The 17,507-nt window shown below is 39.1% G+C and overlaps 3 protein-coding genes across 7 annotated transcripts in view; 2 read left to right on the top strand and 1 right to left on the bottom strand.

The window, feature by feature from the left end:
• The window catches only part of LOC121737070 (peroxisomal leader peptide-processing protease-like), a 29,061-nt gene extending 19,855 nt beyond the window's left edge, over positions 1–9,206 (top strand). For all 3 annotated transcript variants that reach the window (XM_042128612.1, XM_042128614.1, XM_042128613.1), the window contains 8 exons: positions 5,600–5,706; positions 6,164–6,291; positions 6,798–6,964; positions 7,202–7,308; positions 7,539–7,707; positions 8,215–8,356; positions 8,608–8,768; positions 9,075–9,206. In XM_042128612.1, coding sequence (XP_041984546.1) covers positions 5,600–5,706; positions 6,164–6,291; positions 6,798–6,964; positions 7,202–7,308; positions 7,539–7,707; positions 8,215–8,356; positions 8,608–8,768; positions 9,075–9,160 — 1,067 coding nt within the window. In that variant the 3' untranslated portion in view covers positions 9,161–9,206. The remainder of the gene's footprint in view (positions 1–5,599; positions 5,707–6,163; positions 6,292–6,797; positions 6,965–7,201; positions 7,309–7,538; positions 7,708–8,214; positions 8,357–8,607; positions 8,769–9,074) is intronic.
• LOC121737072 (NADH dehydrogenase [ubiquinone] 1 alpha subcomplex subunit 11-like) lies at positions 286–5,319 on the bottom strand. Its single transcript, XM_042128615.1, has 5 exons — positions 5,144–5,319; positions 4,506–4,609; positions 1,957–2,066; positions 1,007–1,213; positions 286–346 (listed from the first exon to the last, which is right to left on the bottom strand). Exons 1-5 carry the CDS (start codon positions 5,237–5,239, stop codon positions 315–317), a joined length of 549 nt encoding a protein of 182 aa, XP_041984549.1. The 5' UTR covers positions 5,240–5,319; the 3' UTR covers positions 286–314.
• Positions 9,207–10,149: 943 nt separating the features above from the next.
• Positions 10,150–17,507, top strand: part of LOC121737491 (ATP-binding cassette sub-family A member 2-like) — a 49,415-nt gene continuing 42,057 nt past the window's right edge. For all 3 annotated transcript variants that reach the window (XM_042129177.1, XM_042129175.1, XM_042129176.1), the window contains exons 1-4: positions 10,150–10,486; positions 10,675–10,816; positions 10,979–11,067; positions 17,231–17,351. In XM_042129177.1, coding sequence (XP_041985111.1) covers positions 10,307–10,486; positions 10,675–10,816; positions 10,979–11,067; positions 17,231–17,351 — 532 coding nt within the window. In that variant the 5' untranslated portion in view covers positions 10,150–10,306. The remainder of the gene's footprint in view (positions 10,487–10,674; positions 10,817–10,978; positions 11,068–17,230; positions 17,352–17,507) is intronic.

Below are 17,507 nucleotides of genomic sequence, written 5' to 3'. Positions count from 1 at the left end.
AAACAATTTCGTAGTAGGCCTACTGGTCCGCATGAAAGTTGCTCGTATCCTATCAGCTCATAGCCGCGACCAGGAGCATGTTGTTACCTGGCACTTTTCTTGTAAGTCGCAACCATAAAGTTAATATACCTAGCTAGGTATATTATTAACTTTATGGTCGCAACATAGCTTCACCCTAACTTTGATTCAGTAAAATGAACAAAAAAAAGTTCCTGTTAAAATTTATTAGATAAACAATAAGTGTATTTTAGGTTAAAAGGTAGGTTTTAAAATAAAAATACGTTTCAGCTATGTAGAATTTAATTGTATGAGAACTAAGCCTTCTTATGTCCTTTACAAGGTTCCGCTGAAAGGGTAAAAACTTATTAGAATATCACATGCTGTTTTCATACAAAAACGTCATTTTTGACAGTTCTTCTTTACCAGCAGCGCCCATTGACATATTCATTTAAAGCCTTGGTGCACTATATATGTTCAAATTGTAATTTTCCATCTTTTTAGTAAAAGATGGCCCCGTGCGAGTTTCTTACGCCGGTTCTTCTCGCCGGGTTAGTTCCCGAACCGGTGGTAGGCACCTTAGTATCGACGTTCAGAAATATTTTTTGTAAAAAAATTACTCTGAATAAAAAATATTTTGATTTTTGATTTTGATTTTGACATCGTACTAAGTATTGTAAAAGTAGTTTAGAATACGTTAAAATACCCCCCACACCGGTTTCGGTGACGGTGGTTTCATTGAAACCAGGCCCGTTACGCAGGAGTAACTTTATAGTGCCCAAGTGTGTGCGCAGTATCATATTTCAGTATTAGAATATGTTATCTTATCTATCGACACCTTATTTGTTAAGATAGTATCATAATAATAATACGTAGACTGCCAAAGTCATTTGAATTACACTTCCTTTTGACTTTACCTGCATAGTCGTGTAAAGAATAGCGGCGAATCATTCCAACATTATATTTACATGTTTTGAATTCTCTGAAAGGACAATGCCATAAAACCCACCGTCTCTGGGATCCTTAGCCAGGGTCCAGTCGTGTCTCCAACTTGTTACGGTCCCCATGTGGCTCTGGATGTCGGGAAAGAAGTGGTAGTCGTTCTGGACGGCGTACTTCTTGACCAGACCCGCTACCCCCAGGGCTAGACCACCGACCACCATGCCGTGGACGGAACCCACGTACGCAGCTAGGATGGGACCGCAGGCTAGACCACCTGGAATTAGACGTAGACATCATTATGTTCATTGACTTCAACATTATTATCATCATCATCAACAATCCTACTGCGTCAGAAGTGTCGAGCCCAATAAGGAAATTTATAGTTAAAGGTGCCGATAGGCAGCGGAGGACATGAAGCAACCGCTGACGACGTGTCGTCGCGACACTACTGGTTTGTATGTATTTCTATGAAATACCCTGCGTACCTAGCTAGCGACACGAAGCTAGCGACACATTCATATTAAATACATAGAAACCAGTAGTGTCGCGACGACACGTCGTCTGCTGCAACTTCATGTAGCCGGCTTCCAACTTGTACCTTTATAGCAGTGCGGAGGGTATTTTATAGAAATACATAGAAACCAGTAGTGTCGCGACGACACGTCGCCTGCTGCAACTTCATGTAGCCGGCTTCCAACTTGTAACTTAATATACAGTGAAATTTTTATGCATGCTAATTTGTAATTGGTGCATATCAGCAATAATTCAGCATATCCAATGTAAATTTATTAAAGTTTCATGTCTTATGCTAATCTGATAAAGAGATATGACTTGTTTATTTGCAGCAAATAGGCTCCAAAACTCCTGTCCTGTTTTGATAAAATTTTGCACGAAATAAACCACGAAGCAACACATCTTTTTAGCGCATCAGAATATTATAATTATGGCTCCCTCATAATTTCCTCTCTATCGGAATCTAAATAATATAAAGAACATTGGATGGTGTGCTGAAGTTACCCAGGAAATAGTTCAATCCGTCGTCCTTCTGCCTCCAATTCTGGACGCTGTTGGCAACGATGGCAAATGTTGCGCCCATAGCCACATAGGGGGTGGTGTGGAACGCGTATCTGATAATATAACATGGGAGTTTTTAGAGGACGCTAGTGTAATTTGATTCTGGCGCTGAAAGGATAAATATGTATAAGAATAAAAGCAGCAATCTGTGACTTCACTGTGCGATCGCAGACGCATAGAGGCCATAGAGCATCACTGCATATAACCATTGAGAGCAAAACAATGGAATGTCGAGTACAGTAAGAGCAAAGAACTCTATTTAAATTGAGGTAGAAATGGTGTTGTCTAAGAAATGTCATTTGAAAAGCAATCCTAAAACAATACACTCAAAACATTACTCACACACAGAAACTAAAAGTATATCTACGTAGTCAAGTGCGAGATGCCAATATTATTTGTAACAAGAGTGACAAGGATGCAGGCCTATGACATTCGGTCATACCGAACGCAAGCGTAACTCCCCGAAAGATCAAACGCCCGCAAGTACTGACTGCAAAAAAGTCTATTACAAATTTAGATTTTTTTTGATATTAAGTTTATTGTTTTTTATAATAATATTAATTAAACTTAAACTACAACTTACAATTAACTGGTATTTAATAGTACCTGCGGGCGTGCGCGGGTGAGGTCAGTGTGAAGCGGGAGGGTGGTCGAATGCATTGTATAGGTATATAATATTATGTTACCGTTAGAATGTGGAATACGTTAATGTTCAAATTAACTAGGTAATCAGATTTCCTGATACCATCCGGTAAAGTGTGAAATTTAAATCAAAAAAGCTAATTTTTGTACTTTACCTAGTTAGTTTGCATAGTAACGAATCGTTGAATTGCGGAAGACAGTGAACTAAACACTTTTGTTACGCTCCTTCGCTGGGACTGCACCCCTCTGTTCCTATGTTCAACGATTTGGTCTGTTATATTTTATCAGTGGAGTAACATTAACAACAACAACATTGAAGTTAATATTGAATATTTTATCCTTTGTTTATTTTTTTCTTATTATGGCGCTTCGGCTATATAAGTGGCGGGAAAACTATGTTCTTGTTACAAGTTTTAGCATCGATTTTCTATTTGTAAAGTCCAAAGTCTAGTCAAAGTCAAAGTAAAAGTCAATGCAGTCAAGGACTCAAATCGGACGACTCAGTAAAATGGTAGACGCTTTACTAAAACTTTCGAAGGAGTTTAGAAGGGAACACAAAAGGCACGTTTCTGGAAGTTGTATCACTGGCCTACACTTGTGCATGATAATAAATATCTAATGGTTAATATTCTACCAATAAAACACATTAAAACCCAGAACAATCTTAGGAAATATAAAAATTTCGACTTAAGCTTGTTAACCTTATGGCTACCACACACGCTACGGTCTACCGGAGAGGTCACCTGCAGGTATGCCTGCGCAGGTGTCACTCGAAAGAATTGATTCTCGATTTTGCGCCGGTCGAATGCGCAGGTCCAAGCAACTGCACAGGTCTATTCCCACACACATTCCGATTTACTTGCGCAGGCATACCTGCACAGGTAGACCTCTCCGGTAGACCGTTGCGTGTATGGCTAACATTAGACTGTTTTTAATTATTTATTATTGGTTTTTTTCTAGTTGATTTGATCTGTTACATTTTATTAGTGCAGTAATATTTTAGTTACTTAAATTTTAATATTTTATTCCTTTGTTAATGTCCTAAAAATTAAATTAAATAATCCCTATAACTACAACTAAATAATATGGATTTATTCAAACAAGAACCTGTTTTATGCGATTTACCGTATGCATGGTCAGTAGTCTGCAGATTACCTAGATATTCTGCAGATTATCTAGTAATGTAAGAATATAATCAATTTTTTACACTTCAACTGACTCACCCAGATAATCTGCAAAATACCGCGTTAATCTGCACTCTAACTGGCTTACGCAAATTAACGGTAACATATAAGTAAATACATACATACATATTACATAGCCTGTGAGACACATAACTCTTACTTTTTGCTTTGCTGTAGTCAGGTAAAAAATTATTCATCTATTGTGAACAACTATGATAGTTACCTGTGAAAGGTAATCCCTGAAGATTTATTTGATTTATTTGTATATTTTTTACAAAATCTAATAACACAAGATAGCATTTTGCCCTTTGATTACATTTAGTGTTTGAAAATAAAACTAAGTTTGTTTTAAAAATTTCTTTGCTAACCGTACACGCAATTTCTTTGCTAACCGTAATCGCATACGACCATCGCGTACAGCGTGCCAGTGAAGACTGACTGCAATGGTGTGAATTAGCTCTATTGGAACGGCGGAACATTTGGTGCGTATGGCATGTCTACATCAGTTTAAATAGAAGTCTTTGAGTAAGAGGCTACTTGGTCTCTATGTTGCACGAATTTAATTTCAAAGACGCCGGCACTAAGCAGTGTTACTGGTTTTCAGTCTTCGCTAGTCGCAACACATCCCAGATCAGCTTTGATATAACCCAGCCTGAGGCTAGTTACCTTCTCGCGATGGCGGGCCACGTGGTGGCGTGGGAGAACATGAGTACGTCTTTAGTAGACAGCACCGCTCCCACCAGTAGGCCATAGCGTGACGTCACAAATACCTGGAAGACGACAAATTGAAGAATGAAAGCCCCAAGGTATCAAGATATCCCACTAAGTTGGTGGTAATCAAAGTTCTTCAATCAAGTTAGCTTGGTCAGGCGGATTTCTCGCTATAGTTGCAAGCTGATCGGTATATATTTAATATAGCTGTGTCAGAAAACTTAGCGCGACCACGAAACGGTTTTGATACTCAAACAATCGTACGAGAATATTGCGTCCTACTGTAACAAACGTGAAATGACGTTGTTAGAGAAGGACACGGCATTCTCGTCCGATTGTTTGAGTCTCAAAACGGTTTCGTAGTGGGCCTACAGGATTGCGTTGTTAATAGGTCTGCCATTAAAGCAGCACTATTGTTCCGTTGCGTTGCGCCGTCAAGAATAAAGCCTACGTTTACGACTTTCGTTGGGAAAACGCGCAACTCTGAACTCTATACAAGATGCGGATGGTGGGACGTTCAAGTATGGAGACCCCAGCTCGTGCTATAAGTGCTCTATGTATAATTCGGTCCTGTAGAACTAAACATCACGTACCTTCTTCCACATGTCACAACCATCAGGTGTGTCGTAGTATCTGTAGTTGACCAGACTCGTAGTATCGGGCTCAAAACCACGCTTATAGTCACACATCCTATAACTTTGTAAAGAAAAGTTTTGCCTTGGGGAGAGATTTATTTGAGATTGATATATTCTTGTATCATTACCGTTAGTTTTTGAGATTTTGGATGCCTGACAGGTTTGACGTTGAAATATATTAAAAGTCAAAATATTTCTTGAAGATTAAAAAATATTACCGTCCAGGACTACAACCAGGTGAACCAGGGACTTTGTGTGCTTCCCAAATTTTAATGCAAGACAAGAGCGCATTATGTTGCGTAATGCTCAACGTTATTTAATTCATGTTCAAATTAAGCATTAGCACAATTCGGCATCGTGCTGTGTATTTACGTTACAGTCTTTTCAGTAACAAACGTCTTTACCTATTTCCAGCGAGTGCCGTGCCCCTGCGGCCGTTGTCAGAGCTGTTCGATATGGTGAAACCAGCGCCGGCCAGAGGCAGCGAGGTTCTGGTACATTCCACACCGTTTGGCAACGAGGTATGTAAGAAGCCTAAGAAGGCCCTCAAGTTTAATATGTCTTTCCTGTAGCCAAAACTAGGTAAGGAGTAGAAGAGGAGGTACAAAACTTCATGATATTTTATAAAACACAATAATTAGTGAATTTTCTTATCATGTTTCAGTTTTCACCATTATGGCTAGGTAGAATATACCTAATACTATCAAATTCAAATTGCTACTAACTTACTAAAACACAAAGTTTTAGAATAGAGCGTATTACGATTTAGCAACCAATAGCATAGCTGTTGTTATAGAAGGCAACTCTGTGCTAAAGAGTAAAGAGTAGGTGTTGCAACTTGCAAGATAGATGAGGATATGTAAGACAGTCGCAGCCCTAGTCCCTACCCACTAAACCTAGGCGGTAACTCAACAGCTCCGAGCTTGCTGAAGATGCAGTAGATCTGACTAGATCCATAACTTCTACTAATATTTCCAGGTATTCCTAAACACAGTAACAAAGGGTTGCGTGTGCGGCGCAGTGGGCACCAGGCCGTCGCTGCTACTGACAGACTGCGCCAGCTCGCTCGGCTCCGAGGGCGGACCTGTGTACAGTGATGCGCCAGAGTTAGTTTGATTGATGATATATTGCTATTGTGGACTGCGCAAACACTTGGGCACTATAGAATTACCCCTGCCTTGTTTCAATAAAAACGACCACCGTCACCAAACCCGCTGTGAGGGTATTATTATTAGTATGACTGATAACTCATATAGGAATGTACGAGTATGCTTTGGGGGCAAGCTTCGTGACTCCACTGTTATGTCACAAATGATAACGCCTATTGCTCCGCGCGAACTCCGAAGAACCGGTGGTTGTCCACTGTCCGCATATGCGCGCTTTATACATGATGTAATAATACGTGTTTTAAGCAAACAGGTTCGACTCCTGGCTTCTCTGACTTTAAGACTTCTTTGACACCAAAAGATCTTTCAGGCTGTCAGCTATTTTATTTGGTGGCCCAGATTTCAATGGTGCTCGACCCGTGTCCATGGTTTGCCTTCTCTCAACATCCTCTCCCGACTACCTATAACCTGACACCTCCCCTATCTTATTTAACGAACATTCCCAGGTCGTCACTAGTGGGGATGGTGGTGTGCAGCGTGTCTTGGTGGCGCGGCGAGTGGGTGGGGCTGACGCTGGCGGCGCCGCTGCGCACCGTCCTCGCGCACAAGCTGAGCGTGCCCGCCGCCGCGCCGCAGCGCGCGCCGCAGCCGCCCCGCATCGCCGCCATATTGGGTAAGACTTAAGAGCTGTTATAAATAGGGTGTAAGGTGTAACGAAACAAAGTTATAGGGTGTGTATGAGTTCCCTGTATAGAGTGTGAATGTACCAAAAACTAGAAAAAAAGAAAACCCTTAGAAACTGGGCATTGCTCCAGTCCGCTTAATCTGTCTCCGCTCATCTTACTTAACTAATGCTAGCGTAGCAACTTATATTGTTCAAACAATACCTATAATATTATGTTTGTTTCAGATCTGATAGATGCGTGTACGGTGCTGGTGCGTTGCGGCAACGCGTGGGGCGCGGGCGTGTACGTTGGCGGCGGTCACGTGCTCACGTGCGCACACGTTGTTAAGGACGTAAGTATAAGATGTCGTTGTCTCGCTCTCACATTTCTATAACTTTCTTTTTCACTATGCGACGTCAGCCTACGTTTTGTATAATTATGCTTTCATTACGATGACATTAATACTAAATTAGACATGACTGTAAACCTTTTCAACATAATATTGTGAAACAAAGACATTGAGGACATAATCATAGTGTAAATAGGTATAAATTTTATTATCAACTCTTCTATCGCTTTCAGCACACATCAGAAAAAGTCTCCGTATACTGGCAGGGTGTAAAAGAGACGGCGATGGTGCGTTACTCGTCCCGCGACGGGCGCGCTTACGACGTTGCGTTGGCGTACGTCGACCCGCGCCACTACGCCGGCATCAAGGCCGCAGAGTTCTCGCACAAACCGCCGGAGAAAGGTAAAAGAGTGTATTGTTGTCCCTCTCATTATCATTTAGCACATGTCAAGGTATAAAAGAGACGGCGATAGTGCGGTACTCGTCCTGCGACGGGCGCGCGTACGACGTCGTGCTAGTGTACGTCGACCCGCGCCACTACACCAAGGCATCAAGGCCGCGGAGTTCTCGCATAAGCCGCCGGAGAAAGGTGGGAGAGAAAGAGAGCTGATAGTGTTTTGTTGTCTCTTATTATCATATAGCACATGGCAATGTGTGAATGAGACGGCGATAACGTGTACAAGTTTTTGCAACCTTTTCATTAGGTGTCCGCAAGCTTCCTATCAGGTGTTCACAACCCTTTTCATCAGGTTTTATAGCAACCTTATATCAGGTGTTCAAGTTCAGGCAACCTTTCTACTAGGGTGTGCATCATTTCAATGAGGTGTCTTTAACCTTTTTATCAAGTGTTTGCAACCTTTTTCGTTAGGTGTTTCCAACCTTTTCATCAGGTGTTCCCAACCTTTCCAGGTGAGCTGGTGCTGGCGGCCGGCTACCCGTACTTCAGCGACAGCAGTGTGCCGCAGCTGCGGCCGACGGTGACGCGCGGCCACCTCAGCAACGTATCGCCGTCCATGCTGCAGACCACGTGCTGCGTGCAGAGCGGGTTCAGGTGAGGGTGAGTCGTGGAAGCAGATAGAGTACATTGGTATATATCAATGTGTCTTTCACTAACTCATAACATAATATTTTTACGTGTAACGCGACCGCACTATAGTGACATAATTTTAGCATATATTAATTTAAATAAGTTTTTCGGTTTTATTGTTAGACTTTTGTTTTAATCAGCTGACTGAGCCGAGTCATGAGTGAAAGTGTACAAGAAATTAACAAGCCCTAATAATCTATTTAAAAATGTTGTAGTGGCGGTCCCATATTCCGTCTGACTACTGACGGCGCGGCGGTGGTGGGGATGATAGTGAGCAACGCGCGCACGCACAGCGGCGCGACACACCCGTACGTCAACATGGCCGCGCCCGCCGCCGCGCTGCTGCGCCCGCTCGCTGACTACATGCGGGATCGAGGTGTGCCTACACCTTAAAGAATACTATAATATGGTCTTACGACGAATACTTTACTGGCAGTAACTTACTTGTTGAGTAATTTTGAATTTAAGACTTTAAAACTGGGACAGCCTTATACAAAAGTGGGTATTGGGCCTTGGCCTTGGATATTTTGTGAAACAAATAGCTGTTTTGTGTTTTGAACTCATATTAATTTGAACTTTAAAAAACATAATATTTTTACTATGTTTTTGAAAGTTGGAATAAATAAATGCAGTTGAAGTTCTTAGAAAAGTATAAAAAGAATCTCATTTTTCAACATTTCAGATCAGAGCAAAATTTCCCAACTTGGCAACATGGATGAGATGATACAGCAGCAGTGGCGGCTGCTGCCTTATAGGTCCAAGATATAATTAAGCGCTATTTATAAATAAAATATATTTAATTTTGTTAAATGTTTATTGTTTATTTATTTTAACCCTATAGTAGCCATATTATAGTGTTATTTTGTTATATTTTTATAAGTTCGCCAACAGGCAACATGCAATATTAGACTCAACTCACGTTGGCGCAGAGTTCAAGCGTCGCGTCGCGAGTCGCGATGCGTCATGTTTTGCGACTACAGCATATTCACCTCTATTGTTCTATTACATAAGTACTTTCTGCTATAAAAATAAGCTAGCGCTAATTCGCTCGGCTGGAGTTAAGCGGATTCGCGTGCTCAGGCGCTCACACTGACTAGAGTCGAAGCATTGCGTAACATGTGTTTAAGATAAGTTTTCTGCTATGAAAATGTGCTAGCGGGTGTTAATGCGCCCAGTGTGAGTTGAGCTTTATAGTTGTCTTTGGTCTTTACGACTTTTCAAAAAAAAAACTTTGACAGTTGACATTTATCTCAAATGTCACTTGTCACTTTTTCTCAGTGAGAGACACTGGCAACTCACAAAGGAGCCATTAATAAAAAAGAAGAAGAAGTGTTGCCAGATCAGGAGATTTCCCCCTAGATTTAGGGGGTTTTTGACCAAGTTAGGGGCAATACAGGGGGAAAAAAACATTTTGGGGATTTTTTAGGGGAAATTCAAGATACACGTCAAATACAGTTTTTTTGCCAAATATCACAAATATTTTTTACCATCTTTGCGCTTTGCGCTGCTGGTAAAGGAGAACTGTCAAAAATGACGTTTTTGTATGATAGAAGCGTTAGTTCCTTTTTTTGTCACGTTCATATAAAGCCTTATCGAGCTGCAATAAAGTTTAGTAAGACATTTTTATTGAATATTAAAAGAAAAAGTAATCTAGGGGATTTCTAGGGGGAAATCAAATAAGTTCAGGGTTACGGCGCCGAGACCATCTGGCAACACTGTTTCTCACTCATTTGTCAGAACACAAACAAATTGACAAATTCGTCAGTCGTCAATGTTTGTTGAATCGATATAATATCTTGGAAGTTATTCAGAATATGATACCTATTACATTGTATAATTATTGCCGTTTAACTTTGGTATGAGCGTTATGCTCAAGCTTACTTATAGATTGTTGTAGTTTTCTCAACTTTAAAAATGGTAAACCAGTTGGCTGTGCTTTTGTGGAAGCACTTCGTCGTTCGTCGAAGAAGATTTATACACACACCGATTGAGTGGCTCTCCCCTATAATATTCTTTGTCGTACTCTTTGTTTTTCGGAACCAAATCAACCCAATTCCAAAACATGCCCCCGCTTCCATGGGGGTTCATTATACTGTAAGTATTGTTTATGTTTTTTTTCCATAATAATATTATAAATTCGAAAGTGCTTCTGTCTGTCTGTCAGACCAGTAATCCAATAAATCTGATTTAAAAGCCACCCTCAAACTACTGGGAAGTCTGTTCCCAGTAGTTTCGAGTGTGGCAGCTTGGCAAAACTTTATAGAGTTCGTATTATTTCTTAGGAACCTTTGAATATTGAAGAAATTTACCAGCCAGGCATTGTTTTCTTCACTCCCATCACAGATGTCACATCAAAGTTGATGGTAGAGGTCGGGAAGAAGCTGAACTTGCCAAAAGGATCAGGACAACCAAAAGAAAATATAAGTAAGAAATTATTTCATAATAAAACAAAATTTATAACTTTTTTAGCCTGTGTATTAAGTACACAAAAATATATGACAAAATACAAGGTATGAATTCTGTTACATATTATTTTAGGACCGTATTGTATTTGGCTGTTATAAACAATACAAATTTCCTTTTCAGACCGAGGATACTTTCCAATATTAGATGATCCATTCGTGATAAAAAGAACTGTACATGGAATGACAAACTTTGGAGTTGTAATATTTGAGGTAAGTTAGGTCCTATTTTATGAACTACTTTATGCTTAGTGTATCCCAATCGTCTTTTACAGCATGACATTGAGTACCTATAATAACCAAATATTAGGAGGACTTGTGAGAAAATGGGTTTTTGAACTTTTTATATTAACCTTTAACGTCACGGGCGGGGTCTACGCAGACCCCACGTGCAGTTTTTTGACCATATTTTTTTAAATTGGCAAGTTACGATTGCACGTTTTCGGCTAATCTCAATGCAATGCGAGGTCTTTCATTGAGTAAAAGTCCGCCGCTCCTCTGCTAAGAGAAGTTACATTTATGCTTATGTGGGGATACCTGCAGACCCTACCCGTGATTTAACGTATATACTGTTTTCACATTGGTTATAGGTTTATTTGTTTGTTTTTTTGAATTGGGTATATATAAATGGAAAAATTTGTTGCTGACTAAAAGAAAATCAAATAGCACAAATCATATTATACAATTTTAATGACTCTGAAAGTTTTCGAAAACATTTTGGAAGAGTTAGTGGTAGCTAGACATAGTACACCAAAAATGAAGCGAAGATGCTATTTTTGCCCCAGAACTAATTATTATTGTCCGTAAGCGTTTCTATAAAACTATTTGCAAGCCTCATTCAGTAAAATAATTTATTACTTACCTTGCCTACTCATGAAATAATTTTAGTTTAGGTTAGTACTTTTCAAGGATTGTCAATTTTTTTCTGTCATGTTAAGTGTTAATTTTTCTTTTGATTACTTATTTTCAAGTCTTATTTTATTAGAAAAAAAAAGTAAGTTAGTTAGAAGTAGACATTTTTGTTGAATTTTAGTACATTAAACATGTGCCCGAAAAATCCTTACTGTCTAAATAATGGTTACTTTTTTATTTATAAGTGATTTTCATAAATAAAATAATATCTTTTCTTATAATACAAAATGGGTTTTAAAAATTATTAAACAAATCTGAATTTATATGTATATTTATATTGGGGTACTTCTAGACCCCACGCGTGATGGAACGTTACCCAAAACAACGCGTGTACTTAAAGGTTAATATATCACTGATTTTACTAAATGGCAGATAGGTATATCTACCATCTTAAATATAAGATAAAAAAATATACTTACATTTCATATTTTTAACTTATTTAAGAGATTATGATGGTAGATTAGGGGCCTGTTTCACCACCTCCTGATAAGTGACGAATAGACAATCCACCAATTTTCTTGACAGATCAAGTATGGAGAATCTGTCAAAAAAGTTGTAAATAGCCTATTCGGCACTTTATCAGAAAGTGGTGAAACAGGCCCTAAGTTTAGATTTTTTTATGTAATTAATTTGTAAAAATGTATTTAAGGAACTCAAAGCTGTTATGGGTTATTAAAAATTTAAACCAAGAGAAATTAACATATGCAATTGAAATATACTATAACTAATTAGGTATTATGATTGTGTGTGTACTTTTTATTCGTCACAGTACATCGTCAGAGAAATTGATTATTAAATTAAGTAACGTCAAGCTCAGCCGACTCATTGTCTTGAAATAACCCGACCAAATAATGTGGGTCTGTTAGATTGCCTATGAGTTTTTCTGATGGTACCAACGAGGAAATTGATTCCTAGGCAGTTGATGGACCTACGTCATTTGGTTGGCTTATGTCAATTCAGTGTTAGCTGTGATCGGTCGGCTGGGCTTACTTAACACGACCTAATTACTTAGGTCTGCCATCTGCCTAGGAATCAACATCTCTGATAGTAGAGAAAAAATTGTCTGCAACCTAGTCCCTTCTACAAGTGCCGTTTGGCAGCAGACGATATGAAGCAATCGCATACGACATGTCGTCGCGACACTACTGATTTCTATGTTTTTCTATGAAATACCCTGCGCAGCTAGCGACACTTATTCCAGGCGCGGTCGCAGCCTGAAATTTTGGGGGGGGGGGTCACTCACTAGTCGTGCTACACTAATATACATTTTTTTATCTGCGCCCTCGGACGGTTCTGGGTTGAGAGCTATCTAAGGTCAGACGCAGTGGTGGTTAGGGGATAGCTAGAAATTTCCTTTTATTACCTATTTGGCAAGATTTGAGATTTTTCAATTTGACCATAGATTTTGGGGGGGTCATGTCCCCTTCGGACCGCGCCTGACTTATTCATAGAAATACATAGAAACCAGTAGTGTCGCGACGACACGTCATCTGCTGCAACTTCATTTAGCCGGCTTCCAACTTGTACCTTAAATTCGTTAAATGTCTGTCTGATTTCACCACACCCTGCTTTAGTGCAAAACCTAGAGTTGCATATAATTTTGGGCTGTCAAATCGGCGTTCGATTTGCACGGCCGGTGCACCCTACCGTGAAATGTTGAAGGTCGATCGAGTACACCCACTGTTCAGATAACGAAAATCTAGTATAACCCCATACTACATTATTATTCTACATTATTATTTTTCAACTTTATAATATATCCATACATCCATACTAATATTATAAATGCGAAAGTGTGATCTGATTTTGCTGGGCGTGGAGATACTTTGAGTCCCGGGAACGGGGAAAGGGCATAGGATACTTTTTATCCCGGTAAAATGTACGGTTACAGCGCGATATACTAATTTTGGCACAACATAATTATAATATTATTACCGTATATAATAGAGGGGTGAAATTACCATGGCTACTTTTGCTATCTGTTGTAACGTAAACGTAATTTTAAGTCAAATAAAAATATAAAAATTCGAAAACTTTTGATTTTATGTACCTACGTGTTTTTTTACTATGTCCCGCTTTTGAAGGAAGAATCCCGCTATTTTCACTTAAAAATATCCAAAGTCCCGACTTTGCAAAACAAAATCTGGCAACACTGATTATAAATACTAGGACGCCAAACATCGTTTATCGTACCGAACCGTACACTATTTCGGGATATATTAATGTCCTATGTCTTTTCCCGGGATTCAAGGTATCGCCATACCAAATTTCAGCAAAATCAGTTCAGTGGTTTGGGCGTGAAGAGGTAACAGACAGACAGATATACTTTCTCGTTTATATTATTAGTGTCGATTAGTGATGTAACGGATATTCGCATTCGCATTCGCGAATATCCGCGTATTTTTCAATATTCGCATTCGCAAAAATTATGCGAATATTTAGCGAATGTTTTAATAATCAAAAAGGAAATTATTATATGCATGCATTTGAAATAATATAATAATACAATAGATAACACTTAGATATTTTTATTAAATCATACTTCTACATTGTAAATTAAAGCCTCATTAGTCATTTATGAAAATAGAACTTCAGAGATCTTATCAAATCTAACATTAATCAGCCTTGTTACAACTATGTAAGGTTTGCATTCATTTAGTAGTATATTATTACTTTACTATCATTCTTAAATAAAGTTTACAATTTCTATTTACTAAAAAACTAAACAATTACTTACTTGAAACATAAAACATAAAACTAACCTCAAAACAAAACAAAACTTTTAAAATGAACTTGAAAAGTGAAGAAATGAAAAAGTGGCAACATCTTAGTGTCTTTCCCTTTCAAATCAATCTAAGAAAAATGGGATGACACTACGGTGTTGCCACTTTTTAATTTCTTCACTTTCTTGACAGACTATAAGCAATATCGGTTCGGTTATGTTCAATTTAAACATAGCCGACACGAAACGTCAAACCTGTCGAACATTTTACGCGCGCTTTTTTTGAAATTTTAAAATATTCGCATTCGCATTCGCGAATGTTGAAGATAAATATTCGCAATCGCATTCGCATTCGCGAATCTGAAAAATCCAACATTCGTTACATCACTAGTGTCGATTAATAAAGTCGAAATAAATAAATGACCTAAATATACCTTTTCGGCAGTTGTAATTGAGTGTATAATTATTTTAATGAATGTAGTGAATTATTAATACAAAAATTAGGTCAGTAGCCTTTAGGCTAGTCCGGCGCCCGCGACTTTAGTTTATAGTTGTTCCCGTACATCGATTGAATAGTTTAGGCGAAAATCATAAAAGTTTATTGTGCTGGAACCGTACATTTTTCGGGACAAAATTGTCCTTTGTCCTTTTCCCTTGTCCTTTCCCGAGACTCAAAGTATCTCATCAAAATAGATTGAATAGTAGAACACACTTAAAGAGTGGCTGCTATAATCCGACAAATTTGATTATCCGGCACCCCTGGAAAACGTATGTCGGATTAACGGGGGTCTACACTGTAAGTAGTTGTTTGTATTGTGCTTCCTGCGATGACTCACCGACTCTGCAACTGTTTAATGAATGCTTTCAAACATCATAACATACAATGGAATTGGCAGCTATTGTTCAACATTTTTATCCAGTTATAAATACTTGGTTATTTGATGAAAAGTATTATTATATTTCAGAACTAGTTGATGCGCAACTCCGTTGCACAGAAATTCTTTTGCTTTCGCGGGAACCGTACATTTTTCCGGGGTGAAAAGTATCCTATGTCCCTTCCCGAGACTTGGAAAACCGAGTTGCGGTAGATTCTATTCTATCGTACCCGCAACTCTGCCTTAAGCGATGAGTGGAGCACCATGGAGTTTTAGTGGGTAGACTAGCAGGGAGTCCCACATATCCCGGCCAATTTGCCGGGGATGCGTAAAGCATGTCCCCATGTAAAAAAAAAGGTGGCGCTTGAATTTAGGGCAGCCGCCTGGCGCCATCTTTCGTCTGGGTTCTTGACGCATGTGTGCGTCAAGCACACAGATACAGCCACGAAGCTAAAACAAAGCTTCATGGATACAGCAGACCTATAACACCTATTAATGTAAATGATTTATTATGATATTATAAATAAAATACAAAATGTAATCCATACTTACTAATATTATAAATGCGAAAGTGTGTCTGTCTGTGTTTGTCTGTTACCTCGTCACACCCAAACCACTGAGCCGATTCTGCTAGGTATGGAGATACTAATTTAGAGTTTTTATCCCGAAAAAATGTACGGTTCTCACGCGATAAACAAATTTTGTCTCAACGGAGTTGTGGGCGTCATCTATGTAGTTTGAAATATATAATAACAAATATGGAGTAGTATTTACAATGTAAGTGCGTAGTAACTGTATCGATCAGTTGCCGGAAAAAGTAATAAATTAGGAGCTTGGCGCTTATCCAAATAACGCCAGGAATTTCGGCGCCACTCGCGCTATGATAGACTGCGTGACCTTGTTTGTTGGTATGGACTTGTACTGCCAAGAACCTTATCAACGTCCTATATAAGGACTAGGATGGTAATTTATGATCTGCTTATGTAATACAATTCGTTTATCGCACGGGAACCATACATTTTTCCGAGATAAAAAGTATTCTATGTCCATTGTCCCTTCCCGGGACTCAAAGTATCTCCATGCCAAATTTCATCCAAATTGATTCAGCAGTTTGATCGTGAAGAGGTAACAGACAGACTTTCGCATTTATAATAATGTCTAATAATGTCTTAAAACAAAAAAGTTTGAATAATATTGTTTTGTTTCTAAATAGTAGTAGGTGCTGCTTAAAATTATCTCATTATGGGTGGCTCTATGCCAAACGTAACTGGCCCATGTAGAGACTTTTTTATAGTGATTGTACGTAATGTTTTTAAGACTACTATTTTGTAAGGATTAATTGATTTCACTGCACAGCTACGTAAGGGTCAATTCACACCGAAATGGTAGCGCAGCGGTATTTTCAGTGTCATATGATTTTAGCACAGCGACAGCTGCCATTTCGGTCTGAATTTGATCCTTATCGAATAATTAGGCTCTCCCTTAATTTAAACGGAACTCGAGCTAGACCAGCTATACCAAACCCGCGGCCAGCCGGTACTATAAGTGTGGTCCCGTCCGCGTGATGTTAAACCATCTTGAAATTCATGCCCACCGGCAAAATAATGCAAATTCGTCGTGAAAGTCGTAAATTTTTTTTCATATAAATTTTTGAAGATACGTTACTTTTTAACCCTAAAAAAATTTTGTTGCGGCCCGCGACAAGTTCAAGACATGTTTGTGGCCCGTATGAAAAAAAGGTTGGGGACCACTGTGCTAAAATCTCTTTAAGAAACTTACGTTTTCTTTGGTTACTTATTAGTCTTATTACTTATTAACATGTTGGTACTTATGTAAATGGCTTATTTATTTCCTTATACTATTTCAGAATATAAAGGAGGAGGACACTGCTTTGCCGGACAAGCTGAACTACACCATCCGCATGTCGCTGCCCTACGACAGCCTGGAGAATGACAACTCGGATGCTGTGGGCTTCCACTCGGGTTTCGGTGAGTATAATGAGGCTGATTTTGCCCGCAACTTCGCTTTGAAGTTTGTTCATGTTAAAAGTGTGCTATATCTAAAGATTTTATCATACCACGCCCACTGGATTTATAAATAGGCCGTACAGGCCGCGTCCTAGGGCAACGTTCGTTGACGCATTC

Source organism: Aricia agestis, chromosome 20 (genome assembly GCF_905147365.1).
Source record: "Aricia agestis chromosome 20, ilAriAges1.1, whole genome shotgun sequence".
Classification (NCBI taxonomy): domain Eukaryota; kingdom Metazoa; phylum Arthropoda; class Insecta; order Lepidoptera; family Lycaenidae; genus Aricia; species Aricia agestis.
Note: the sequence above shows the minus strand (reverse complement) of the source record. Positions and strands in the feature narration are given on the sequence as shown.